The 13,367-nt window shown below is 65.6% G+C and overlaps 1 protein-coding gene across 1 annotated transcript in view; it reads right to left on the bottom strand.

Moving 5' to 3' along the window:
- RGS12 (regulator of G protein signaling 12) overlaps positions 1-4,315 on the bottom strand; it is a 14,313-nt gene extending 9,998 nt beyond the window's left edge. The window contains exons 1-8 of the mRNA XM_045289532.1: positions 4,133-4,315; positions 3,494-3,586; positions 2,951-3,094; positions 2,467-2,646; positions 1,944-2,100; positions 1,340-1,416; positions 514-705; positions 202-275 (exon numbers count right to left, since the gene is read on the bottom strand). Coding sequence (XP_045145467.1) covers positions 202-275; positions 514-705; positions 1,340-1,416; positions 1,944-2,100; positions 2,467-2,646; positions 2,951-2,974 — 704 coding nt within the window. The 5' untranslated portion in view covers positions 2,975-3,094; positions 3,494-3,586; positions 4,133-4,315. The remainder of the gene's footprint in view (positions 1-201; positions 276-513; positions 706-1,339; positions 1,417-1,943; positions 2,101-2,466; positions 2,647-2,950; positions 3,095-3,493; positions 3,587-4,132) is intronic.
- Between the last annotated feature and the right edge of the window lie 9,052 nt (positions 4,316-13,367).

Raw genomic sequence — 13,367 nt, forward strand, 5'->3', positions numbered from 1 at the left:
TCTAAAGGTGACAAGGCTGACTGAGGGGGGAGCCCAGCATGAGGGCCCCGCCCTCCCCTCCCTGGCCTGGGGTAGGGTGGGGGCTGCTCCACTGGGGCCCCCTTTACTGACATGTCGGGTTCCTGGGCACCCTGGGCCACCATCTCAGACAGTTCTGAGCGGAGTGGGGTGAGGCAGGGCCCAGCCCACGGCCCCTCCTACCGGAAGAGAGTGCGCCTCTCCAGCCGCAGGTCCCTGGACTCCAGGATGCTGCTGTCCTGCTGCAGGACCAGAGGCTGCGGGGACACGGCGCCGTCGGTCGGTGGGTGCATGCGTGTGGGCCAGGCTGCACCCACCAAGGTCACCTCTGCTCAGCCCCAGCAGGCTGCTGCCCGCTGGTGCCTGCCGGCGCTGGGACCCCCTCAGGGGTGGGGCTGAGCAAGGCCCCGCGGGGGACAGGCAGGCTGGCAGGAGGCAGGGCTAAGCGGGGCGGGTGCTCGGGGGACGGCCGGGGGAGGGGCTCGCGGCACGCACCTTGTCCCCGCCGACCAGGAAGAGGTCCATAGCAGTCCCGTTGACGCCGTGCCGCTCGCAGAGCCCCGCCAGGGCCTCCTTGATGGAGGTGCCAGCCCTGACGGGCACCAGGCAGGCCGTGCCGTCAGGGAGGTGGACGCGGCAGTGTCTTCCCCGCTCTTGCTCGGCCACCGGGGCCCTGCAGGCCTCCGCCTGGCGGGTGGGAGACAGCGCTGTCAGGACCCAGCTTGCCGGGCGTGGGGAAGGGCAGCTGCAGCATCCCGTGTGTCCATGTCGCCCACACCCACCACGCTGCCTCCGCCCCAAGGGAACGGCTCAGAGGCACCCCAAGTCACAGCCCCCGTGTGACGGGGCCCCAGGAACCGCAGACTGAACAAAGCCCACACAAGTTCCAGCAAATTCAGACGCACACCTGCGCAGCCCACCTGGACCCTGGGCTCTCGGCTCCCTCGCAGCCTGCCCGGCAGCTGGCAGGCACCGTGTCCAGGCCAGGCTGACCCACCCAGAGCACAGGGGCTGCAGGGCATGGCAGGCTGGCCTCCGCACTGCTCCCACCCTCCGGCCCCCCCAGGGGCTTCTTTGTCACCCATCTCCCCGACACCTCCAGGCACCAGTGAGGGTGCATCCGACGAAGTCAGGCCTCAGTCCCAGTCTACCACATCGGCCACAACACCTCTGGGGGCCGCCAGGGCCTGAGCCCCGCCCAGGACTGCAGGCAGAGGTGCACGTAGGTGCGCGCATGCACACAGAGTAGCACTGGTGGCCTGGCTGCCCATGGATGGACACACGTCTACACAGAGGAGAGCACCCCCCCCCCCCAGCTTACCAGGTCCAGGCTCCCGGCAGAGGAGGCGGAGCCCTGGGACTCCCTGCGGCACAGGCCCCCGTTGGCGTGGAGAGGCTCTGGCAGGGGAGGAGGAGGCAGGGGGGCGCCCTGTCATCCGATGCTCCCCCCCCCTCACCGAGAAGTCCCTACATGGTGAGGCCAGCAGGGACCAGAAGCCCAGTGGCCTGCCCACTGCTGCTCACCCACAGTGACCTCCGGGTCTCCACCTGGGGCCTCTGGGGCCTCTGGGCCCAGGGACTGCAGCAGATGCTGCCTGCAGGCGGGGTGGGGGTTGGGGGGCAGGGAGCAGGTGGAGGGCAGGTTGGGGCAGCAGCTTCCAAGCCCCGGACCTTCAGAATCACCAGCCCACCTTCCAGAGGCAAGACAGACAGATGCCCACCCAGCCCCCCACGCTCAGGCTGGGTCCCCAGGGAGCCCCTTAAGTATCTCCCAGGTTTGAGATCACTGGCATGCAGTTCTGCCCAAGCAGGCAAGGTGCAGGTGACTGGCACCCAGTCCCCGGGTCCTGGGAGCTCCCAGCTCCTCCCCGGGCCTCAGGGGCAGCCCTCCCCCAGGATCCTCGGCCTTGCCCCCATACACCCACCATGGGCATGGTCGCCCGGCTCCTTCTTCTTCTGCGAGCGCCCAGTGCCGCGGCTCCGGGACCAGGAGAAGAAGGGCCCCTTGCGCCTCCTCTCGCCGTCCTCGTCACCCGGGGGCTCCTCGCTCAGGGACCGGCCAGACCTGGACTTCCCACTGGGCTGCCCGGCCACAGCAGCTCTGTCAGCGGGTGGGCGCCCCGGCATGCCGGCATGGTCATCTAGGGTCCCACCGCAGGGCTGCTGCCATGGGACACTGGTGACCCCTCCCTCTGGCCGCCCTCTGACCCCCTGTCCTGGGGTCTTTCACTGGGGGTCATAGCTCTCTAAAATGGGGGGCTTCAGGCGTACACCCTATTCCTTCCCGAGCGCAGACCCCCTTCCTGGAAACTCCTAGGGGAGCCCACCCCCGCTCCCTGGCTCAGAGTCCCCGCATAAAGGCCCTTGGAAGGTGGGGGTCTGAAGGCGCCCCCCACCCCCAGGGACCCACTGTGCGCTCACTCGGGTAGGCTGTGGGCCAGCAGGCACCTTCTTGGGCGTGGAGACGTTGGAGTGGTCCGAGCCGGTGCTGTGCTTGGAGGCCGGGCTGCCGGGCACCTGCTGGGCGTCGGGCAGCGCTCGGCCCTCCACCTCAGCCAGCATGCACTCCTGGTACAGCGGGGACTTGAGGAAGCGCGTGTAGCTGTCGAACTTCATCAGGTTGAAGATCTGTGGGTCAGAGTGGAGGAGAGCTGGGGCTGGCGGCCTCCAGCCCTCTCCCTGACCAACCCCCAGCCCCTCGCAGGAGCCCTGTCCACTGCAAGCATGTCCTCCCACCTCCCCAACCGCTCCGGGGGTGCGGCCCAGGGACCAGTGGGGCGGGCGCCCGGCTCCAGCTCTGCTCTGCACGCGTGACTGTGCGTGCCTCTTCATCTCGGCGATGCTACAGCACTCGCACACAGCCTGGTATGAGGGACCAGCCCTGGGCAGTGCCCGCGCCCCCGCGTCCCCCGCCCGGGCAGGCCCACGGTACCTGGAGCTGCTGCTCCTTGAACATGTTGGGGTGCGGGGCGTTGAGGATGTCGTCCGCCAGTTGCGCCTGGCTGTCGATGTTGACGGGGGTGGTGGCCTTGCTGCACAAGAACTTCCTGAAAATCTCCCGGGCCCTATAGGAGAGCTGAGAGCGGGCCAGGGTGAGGGGCGTGCGGCTGCCCCCGAGCCCCGCCGTCTGCAGGAAGGGGGGTTCCTTGGAGGAAGGGAAACGGCAGCTGGTGCTCTGAGGCTGGTGGACGGGGGCAGGGGGGGGGGGCGCAGGGGGGCGTGAGTCGCCCCACGGCCCTCCCCATGTGCCTGGTGCCTGAGCCCCCTGGGAGGTGCTCTGGGGAGCATTCCCGGCCACCCCTCCCCAACTGTCAGAATGGTCGTCAATGCCCTTAAAACGGCTGGCTCTCCCGGCAGCTGCCGCGGCATTTGGTGTGAAAGACGCTCACACAGACTATGTTTGGGCAAAGTTAAATGGCAGGTCGGTCTGGAGACGGGGCTGCAGGGGTGGCATTCAGCGAGTCGGGAGGCGTACCTCGCGCTGGTCGTGGGCGGGCACGTGGTGGAAGTACTCGCAGGCCTGCCAGAAGAGGATGTTCTCCTCGCTGAACTCCTTCCTCAGGAAGTCCTGCGGAGAAGCCCGTGGGGCAGCCGCTGTCAGTCACCGGTGAGGGGGGTCTCTTGGGATACGTGTCCGTGAATGCCCATGTCACCAGGAGGGCACCCTGAGGACCACACCAACCCCTGCCCTCTCATCCCGGGCTGGCTCGGTGCTGCCCAGAGAGGGCACAGACAGCCTCATCCTCCCCTGCGCACTGGCTGCGGGTTTTGAACCACCGGCCTTGTGGGTCTCACTCCGAGTCTGGCTTTGAGCAGACACCATCCTGGGAGAGCTCCGTGCGTGAGCTCCCTCGATGCCTGGCTGGGGTCCTGGAGTCCTGGCCGGGGGGCCCTGAGCGGACACAGGGAGACCCCTGTACCAGGTACGGGGGCCTCGGACATTGGGCCGAGCAGCTCCTCTACCCGCAGAGACTCCTCACAGAGAGGCTCCCAGAGAGACACTCCAGCCCTCGCAGAGACAGCGCTCTCGGAGAGACACTGCAGCCCTCGAGCTCAATGCCAACGGGCCCTGCAGTGCGGGCGGGCATCGGGTAGCACACGGGCCGGTACTCACAGAGAAGTACTTCACGCCGACAGGGTCCTGCAGCAGACGCTCGAAGGACACGGCCCAGCTGGCCACACGCCTGGCCCTCCGGTGGCGGCAGCTCTGCGCCCCAGGCAGACTGGCATCACTGCTGAGGCTGTGGTTGCTCACACAGTCCTTGAGGTCACTGCCGTCCAGCTCTGTCGGGGACACAGACGCCCTCTGCAGTCCCGGCCCTGCCAGACCCTCACCACACCCTCACCCAACAAGCACCATCCAAGGGGGTCAGGGAAGGGTCCCCAACAGAGATTCTCTAGGGAACCCCAAAGCCCTGAGCATCCACAGTCCCCCGAGTGCTGGCCTGGGGTTGGGACAGCACTGTGATAAAACACGGTCCCACCCCAACAGAGTGTCACCACTCGCTCACCCACCCACGCACACTCACACCCACATGCTCACTCTCCCAGGCAGACCCGCCTCCACAGACACGCACAGAGATCACTCATACACAAACCCTCACACATGCACGCACACACGTGCACACACATATGCTCACACATGCACACACGTGTAAACAGGCACACTCCCTCACATGCAGGCACACACGCACTCACGTGCACACACGCACACGCACAGACTCCTCTGCATGCACACCACACACCCGTGCAGACGCACATACTCACACACAGGCACAAAATGCCCACCCGCTGACCCACCCGCACGCACCTCACACAGCGGGCGCTCCCTGGTACACGCGTGCGCACATACACGTGGCACACACCACGCATGATACAGTGGGAGGCCCAGCGCTGAGCACGGGACTGTGGCAGCTCTCTGGACACCTCGTCGAGGGCAGTGTGTCATCCTGCCCGGGCGAGCTGTCCATGCAGAGACCCCCGCCCACCCCAAGAACCCCAGCACACAGCTGCCTGGGGTATGTTGGTGTGGGACACCATGGGTCCCCTTACCCTCCCCCTCTGTATGGACTTGGGTCACAGCACGAGGCAGCCTGCTGCCTCTGGTCCCAACTCCCTTTGTCACCAGCTCTTAGCCCCCACCCTGCCCCCTTCTGCTCTCAGGCCGGAGCCAGGAAGCCCCCTGTGCAGGGGCACAGAAGACAGCCAAGCGCAGGGGTGCGGGGAGCCGGGGAGCCTGCTCTTAGGTTCCTTGGGGGGGAGGGGGGCAGCATGTGGCCACAGCCCCCCACGGTTCCCCAGGCGCCCCTTCCAGCGGGTGCCCCTGGAAACCACCCACGCAGCCAGAGGGCCCCGAGGAGGTGCGTCAGGGAGACTCTGACAAGAACGGGGTGGGTGGGGGTGATGGTTGAAACATGGGTCGAGGGAAGGCTCTCGGAGGAGGCCAGAACCAGGCCTCTGCCCGTACAACTCCAGGCCCTGCCCCGAGGCAGGCGGCCTGCGGCGGGAGAGGTGTAAGCAGGTTCCCAGCTTACGTGAGGGTGAGTGGGGGTTCCAGACGCCCCAGAACACTGAGTGCACGTGCACTTAGCCTCCGCCCTCCCGACAGAAGACTGGACAGCGTGGTCTGAGATGGGCAGGGGGTCGCCCACCCGGCGGGGGTGCTGAGCCACCACAGGGCCCAAGGACAACGTGGTGCCGACTGGCTGCAGTCCCCCCTGGACGTGGACCCAGAACTGGTGGCCACGGAGGCGCAACAGCAAGCCAAACTCCCGGCGACCCTGCGGGACCAGGTAGAGCTGCCCCAGCGGGCTTCCCAGAGGGTGACCCTTGGAGCCCCTGGTGGTTCTGAACTGCAGACGATGCCATTAGCCGCCTGGATGGTCACCATTCCGCCACCCGCCTGCGCCCTGCTCGCACAAGCAGCAGCCGGAGAGGTCAAGTGGCCGATCTGCAGCCGTGACCTTTCAAAAGTGCTGGAAGGCGGGGGTGGGGGTGTCACGGTGGGGACTAAGGGGGCTTCCAGTCCCCTCCCTCACACGTAACACTGGACAACGAACTCAGACGAGAAACACTGACGCCCTGGGGGGACGCAACCGGCAGAGTGTTGACGGCTTTGCCAGCGACCACAAGAACAGGCCCCCAGTCTCACAAGTCCAGCCAGCCGCTCAAGGCGGCCCGAGGCAAGGGCGGCGGGACGCGGCCCACATCTCGGTCGGTGAAGCAGGGAGCAGTACAGGAGGGAGAGCCGCTGTCGGGGAGGGGGCTGCCGAGCGGTGGCCACCACTGCTCGGGGTCTGCGAGGGTGGTGCGGGATGGACAGGGACCCGCTCTCGTCCTAGCAGGTAAGTCAGCGCGGATCGCCGCAAACTCAGGGCGCACTGTGAAGCCCGGCTTGCCCGATGGGCCTCCAGCTCTCTCCCAGTCCCACGGGTCTCTCCCGAAGAACCCACGTGTGCGCCCTCCCTGCACCTTGTCACTGCAGCAGGCCGGGCGCCAACAACAGTCGGGAGGGCGGGTGAGATGCAGGCTGTGGGGCAGATGGCAGCGTTTCACAATGAAACACACGGGAGAGGAGCTGGCCCTCAGCAGTAAGCCGGCCACATCCAGCCCTGCTGCCCACGGCCTGCCCAGCCTGCCCCGGGCTCGCAGGGTCCAGGCACAGGGCGTGGAAGCCTGGCTCTCTGCGACGGACGAGGGAATGAACCAGGGAGCAGACGAGCGGATGCCGGGAAGGAAAGGATAAGTCGTGTCTGGACTCATCTTTAGGAGAGGGGTCAACAGACGCCAACTCCCGCCATCTGGCTCGTTGAGACTTCTGTGCAGCAGGACAAACGCACAGCGCCCGGCCTGGCCCGGCCCCCAGCCTCACGTCGCCCCTGCACCTGCGGCCACTGCTGTGTCCATCCGTCTCACTGAGGGGCTTCCTCCCGCAGCCCCTCTGCTGTAGCACGCCTGAGGTCCTTCTCCAGAGACCCATCGCTCCTGACAACGTGTCCACCTCTCAGGGGCACTCTGGCCGGGCTCCTTCCAGGACAGGTGGCTCATTCTGGCAGCGTGGGACTTCCATGAGTCCTCAACACCAGGGCTCAGGTGCATCGATGCCTCCCTGCTGGTCCTTAGTCAGTCTGCAACTCTCCCCTGCGCAGGGGATGAGGGGCGACCCTCGACCTGGGCCAGGCACAGGCACGCTCCGGCCCCATACGCCGGTGGGACCCTAGACCAGTCCCTGGAGCGGGATGCCAGGCTTGGTAAGGGGAGGGGCGGTGGCAGGGAGGAGGAACCTCAGCAGGACAGACGGACACAGCAAAGCGATCGACCCTAAGAACAGCGGTGCTGTTTTGCCGGCGGGGGTGCTGGGGTCGGAGCCCCTGCACGAGGCAGGCGGGGGGCAGTGTGAAGATACAGCAGCCGGAGCAGCCACACCAGCTGTCAGACACAGCCCAGCGCGGACAGAGCGGGCACGCTCACCACTCGCGTGACAAGGAGACACACAGAAAGGACAGTGGTTTCCAGGGCAAAGGTGAGGCTTTGAAGCCGAGGGGCAGCGGCCGGGGCAGGGGCGGGAGCAGGGTTTGGTAAGCCTCACATTGGGGGGGGTCACTGAGTGGCTTGATGGGTTTTCCTTTGAGATCCAAGGCAAGCAAGCAGCCCCTCACAGCCTGAAGACACCGGGCCCGCAGTCTCGGCACTGGCCGAGAGAGTGGTTGTGGGCAGAGGAGAAGGGGCACGACGCGGCGGGGTTTTCCGGGGACAGACAAGTCCACTTCCCACCACCCCCAGCCTGTAACCCTGCCGGTCTCGACGGCGGGTCCCCCCGCCTCTGGCACGCGTCCGTGTTCCGGGGGTGGCATGGGGGCAGGTGATGGAGCCGGGAGAGAGAGGGGTCAAGGACGGGGGCAGGGCTATGAGCAGGGAGTCGAGCCCTGGCTCAGGGACCAGCTCAGGGAGGGCATCTCCTCGGCAAACAAACTAGCTATGCTGGAGCCCAAAGGAGCTGCACCCCCAGAGCCCTTACCCCTCCCGCCCGGCAAGGGTCCCGTCAAGGGACGAGTCTGAGCTGGGGATGGCCCTGCCTACAGTGGACCCAACCCGGGGACACTACAGACTCGCTGCTGCCAGCCCCTGGGCAGCTCCGGGAAGGACTAGGAGAAGGCTCCTGGCACTGGAAGCCCCACGCACCCTGAGACCCTTACCCAGCTCCTCCACTGTGCTGACCCGCCCACCTTTGCCAGTGGCAGCCCTTCCCACTGCTGCTACTACCACCCTTCGCCCCCACATGCTCTGAGACCCCTGCATCTGCAGGAAGGCCCCGTCTCCCACCTAGGACGCTCAGAGGCAGTCGGTGGCTCTGTGAAGTCCCATTAGTCCAGGCGCAAGGCCTTCACAGCAGGACACCCCGGGAGCCACCCTTCCTGTTGGCTCCACACGGCGACGGGAACTCGGTGCCCGGCTCAAGCTGTGCTGTGGCCGCACAGAACGGTCCTCCTGCAGCCCGCAGGGCAAGCCCAAGCCCGAGCCCGGATGCAGCCTGCATGTCCCCCAGACCGGAGCCTGAGTCGGGGGTGGTATGCCTGCATGTCCCCCCGGGGCCCACAGGGGTCAACCTCCGCTCGTGTTCCGGCCCCCCCCCACCTCACCCAGAGCGGCCTGGTCACTGGCACAGCGAGACCCCGTCCCCATGGTAGAGAGGGCTGTGGGCCAGGCAGGGCCACCCGATGGCATCCAGCAACTGCAGCGCCCCCCGACCCCGGGCTTTATCCCTTCAGGTTCAGCTGACCACCCAGTCTGTTCCCACCAACAGCCACCCCAGGGGACCGGGCACCACTGCCACCAGGCAACCACGCGACTTAACCACTGGACCACCAGGCTCCTGGCAATTGGCTGGTCTGAGTCTGAAGAAGTAGCTCCCTGGTGAGACCGTTTATAAAGTCTGTTCCCGCTCACTGACCCCGAGACCAGCACCCCCAGCAACACTGTGCCCGTGGGGGCCGGGGGTCCCGAGTCACAGCGCTGAAACAAGGCCTCCCCGTTTGCTGACAAGCCGGGCTCTCCCCAGCGTCTCTAGCACCTCAAAGACGCCCACCCCAGGTTCCCAGCCAGCAGCCTCCCTCCTCACCTGCCCCAGCGCGACAAAAACTCACCTGGGTAGAGCTGGTACGAGCCACTGTGGTGCCATCTGACCAGCCACTTCCAACCACTCACTGCAAACCAGCCCTCAGAATCCATGCCACGGTCAGCCAGGGCTGCCCCCGGAGCCCCGGGCCAGGGCCACGGCCAGGGCCGCGGCCGGGGACATGGTGGGCTGGCTGACGCTTCCCAAGGAGGCCAAATGGTCGCAGCTTCTCGGAGGACCCTGAGGCGGCGGTCCCCTTTGGGAAGCCGGCTTCGGCTGTGGCTGACACCAGCACAGAAGGCCGGCGGCATGCATAATTGACGCCCGGCCTCCAGGCTGCTGAGGTGCACGGTCCTGAATTATTCACGCGGGAGGCCAGCACAGTAACTGTGCACCACCGGGCCCGGGGGACCTCGAGTCTCCGGAGAGGGGGCAACGCCGGTGGCTCTGAGCCCACAAAGCCTCCTGATTCCTGACCCTCTGCTTCTGAAACTAGGGTGCTCTGAGAACCTCCTGGGGCACGGGGAGCCCATGTGTCTGTGTGTGCATGGGTGTATCCCTGTGTGTGAGTGCACGTGCCTATGTGTATGTCTGTGTGTGCGTGCACGTGTCTATGTGTCTGTGTGTGTGCGTGCACGTGTGTCTATGTGTATGTCTGTGTGTGTGCGTGCACGTGTGTCTATGTGCATGCACGTCTGTGTGTTTGTGTGCATTCACGTGTGTCTATGTGTCTATCTGTGTGTGTGCATGCATGTGTGTCTATGTATGTGCATCCAGGTGTGTCTATGTGTGTCTCTGTGTCTGTGTGTGCCTGTCTGGTTAGAGATGTGTCTGGAAACCCTGTGTGGAATGCTCTCTGCATGGTGGGCTGCTCACCGCCTTGTGGGAGTGGCAGTCCCACGGAGCCGGGGTTCCCATGCACAGCGTGGACTCGGCCACAGTGTGTTGGGGTTCTCGCTGCTCTCTGTCTTGGGTGTGGCCTGGGTGGGGACCCAGACTGCAAGGAAGGGAAGTGATGGCCTCCAGACCGGGCACCGGCCTGGCCCACCCTCATGCCAACAGGCTCTGTCCGAGTGGGGAGGAGGTCTGTGCAGCGGGCCGCACAGGCCGTGTGACTTCCCAGCTCACCCGGTCTCGGCACCTTGAGGCCACACTTGTCGTTGGTGGTCTGTGACAGAAAGAGCCCCCTGCGCTGGTCCTGTCTGGTCGGCCCGTGATTCCCATTTCCCTGCACAGCGTGTCACCTGTGGGTGCCCCCCACACACAGGCACCTTCTGACATGGCGGCTCTGGGCCCAGAGGTGAGGTGAGATGGCTTGGGCTTGGATAGCGTCCTTGCTAGGCTGAGTCGGACATCTGCAGGGCTTGAGGCAGGGGGACGGCTGTCACTCGCCCCGGGTCAAAGGGTCATCAGGGAAGCTGACAGGCTGCTCAGCAAGATCCTAGCCTCCAAGGACCTGGCAGGGCAGCCGTGCATCTGGACCCGCGCCCTGGGGCTGGCACCGAGAAAGAGCCGACGGTGTCCCCTGCCCCCACCGTGTGTGCCAGAAGAGGGGGTCACTTCAGAGGACTGCATGGGCATGGGCGGAACTGTGCCAGGGTCAAGGGGCAGCTGTGAGGACAGAGCGAGGGCACCCTGCGGGTGAGACGGGGCTGTGTCTTCTCTCCGTGTGCTTGGTCTGTCCGCTGAGCAGATGGCTGGAGAAGCTGGCTCTCGGAAGCAGAGTGCGGCATCAGGACGGGAGGGAGTGCAATGACAGAGCGCGGAGCACGTGCAGCACTTGCTGATGGGGATCGAGGACGGCAGCCTTCAGCGTGGACGGCGACTCCACGTCAGGACCACCCCCATCCTCCCCACTGGACCCACAGGTGACACCAGGACAAAGGCAAACAGAGTTGAAGCTGTCAGAGACGTCCTGCTTGGATGCAGCCAGTGCTCATGGAAGCAACACTCAGAGGTCAAAGGACACGCTGCACTAGGCCAGTCTGATGCACAGACCTCTCGGTCAGGCGAGGGCAGGTGTGCCTGACCCGCCTTCCTTGGCACTCTCCGGTGCTCGTGCGCCTGAGAGTCGGCCCTGAATGAGGACGATCGCAGCTGCAGAAGGATACACTTGACCTACGGGAGGGCTGCAGCAGGGCATGGGAAGCTCCCGGGCTGCTGAAAGGACAGACCGACCTGCCTGGCAGGAGTGCGGTCAGAGTGGGACTGTTCCCACAGGCGGGTCGTCGGCAGAGACCCGTCCCTGGAGAAGGATGTCAAGCTTGGTGAAGTGGAGGGGCAGTGGGCGAGAGGAAGGCCCTCGATCAGCTGCCACAATGGGCTCGCGCAGGGACAGACGTGAGGACGAGGACGGCCGGCGCAGGCCCAGGCCGCGACCCGCTGCACTGAGCGACGGGCAGCTGGGAGCCCGCTCGATTCCCATCCCGCCCTAAGCTCCGCCCTCACTGTCCTGCGCCAGGTCGGCCGGCCGGGTCACACACACTCCGCCCCACAGCCTTCCCATGGGCCAGGCACTGACCACGCAACATCTCACGAATTGAAAGCCAAAAGACCCCAGCCCCCAAAAGCCATCAGCAGAATCCCAGTGAGCAGATGGGTCAGCAGGGATCGGGAGAGGGCAGATCTTGGGGAGTGAGGCTCGCTCCTCAACTGCAGCAAAGCCGGTGTCTTCCTGCAGGGAGCCCTTGGGGCAGGGTGAGCGCGAAGGAAAGGCCAGTCCCCCAAGTCCGGGTGTCAGGCGGCCCTGTGGCTTGCCGGGTGACTGTGGGACCAGACTGTCCCCTCCGTGTGTTCGCAGTGGACAGGGCCCCCACAGCAGCCCCAAGTCTCGGTTGGGTAAGGTGCCAGGCAGGGCAGGGAGTTTGTGGGCCCTCAGGGTAGGGGCAGAGGGGTCTGAGCCCAGTGAGGGGGGCTCTGCAGAAAGGTCAGCTGTATCTATGTCCCCGCAGGGGGGCAAGCGGCACAGAGCTAACTAACCCACACCCACGGCTGAGCTGACGCAGCGGCCTTCTGGAGAGAAATGCCACACAGATGGGTGGGGGCCACAGCAGCACGGGGCGGTGAGAGTGGGCGGGCAAGGGGCCAGAAAGGGTGAGCGTGGGAGGTGTGAGGGGGGAGCAGAGACAAGAAGAACCCACGTGGGACCGGCTACGTCGCTGGGGGCTCGGCGGGACGGACAAGGGCAGCATTTCAGAGACCAGCCCGGCTGTCAAACCACCTGCCTCGCTGACCGGTCTGAAAGTAATGCCCATCTGCACTTGGTGCAATGACCAAGGGGCATGCAGACCCTCGGCCAGGCCTGGCCAGGCTGCAGGGAGGACCCTGCCCATGGAAAGGCCCCAGGGCAGGAGGAGCCCTCTCCCAGGGCTGAGCAGACAGACAACCCCCAGGAAGGCCCTCACCCACAGAGGTCCAGTGTCAAAGCCAACTAACGCTGGCCAGGCCAGTGGGTGGAGGGGGGGGGGGCGGTGTGCCTGCACTGTCCCAGGCCCAGTCACGGCAGCACACAGCGGGAGCGGTTCAAGTTAGTAGTTCAAAAAGGCTGTCAGGCTGGCTCAGCCCGGGGGTGGAAGGTGGGGAGTAGGGTGGGCACCAAGGGTGCCAGTTCCTGGTCCGGCTACCGAGTTGGAATGTTCTAGCTCTGGGTCTGAAGTGTTCCAGTGCTGTGCCTGGGTGCTGGAATGCTCCTGCTCGGTTCTGGGTGCTATGGTCTTCGCATCCTTGTCCGGATGCTAGAATGTTCTGTATCGTGGCCTGGGTGCTGGAATGCTCTGGCGCTGGCTCTGGGGGCATGGTCGCTCTGTAACTCCTTCCCTGGCCGCTGTGTCTGCAGTGCATCCAGCTGTACGTTATTCTTCGATAAAACACTTGCACGGCTCAAAGAACGTCACTGACAGGAAGTGCACCCACTACACTTGGACACAGCAACCTTCTGCATCAGGCTGCGGGCAAAGAGACCGCAGGGAGCAGCTGGCCCTGCCTCCCCCAGTGCCAGGTGAGCCCGCACTGCGGGCCCGGCGGCTGGCAGCCTCCTGTTGATCCCACGTGGTCACCAGGGCCCGAGGTGGGGGGTGGGAGGAGGAAGGGCTGCACTTCCACACACATCACCTAACGCAGATGTCGCTTCCAGAGCGAGCGCCACCTCCTGGACGCTGAGGCCACAGCTGAGGCTCCTGAACCCCAACTGATGGACCCTGGGGACTGGTCCCTGACAACGGTGGGCCTGGGCTGG

Source organism: Echinops telfairi, unplaced genomic scaffold (assembly GCF_000313985.2).
Source record: "Echinops telfairi isolate 266 unplaced genomic scaffold, ASM31398v2 ScPeMD7_28;HRSCAF=97, whole genome shotgun sequence".
Taxonomy (NCBI): Eukaryota; Metazoa; Chordata; class Mammalia; order Afrosoricida; family Tenrecidae; genus Echinops; species Echinops telfairi.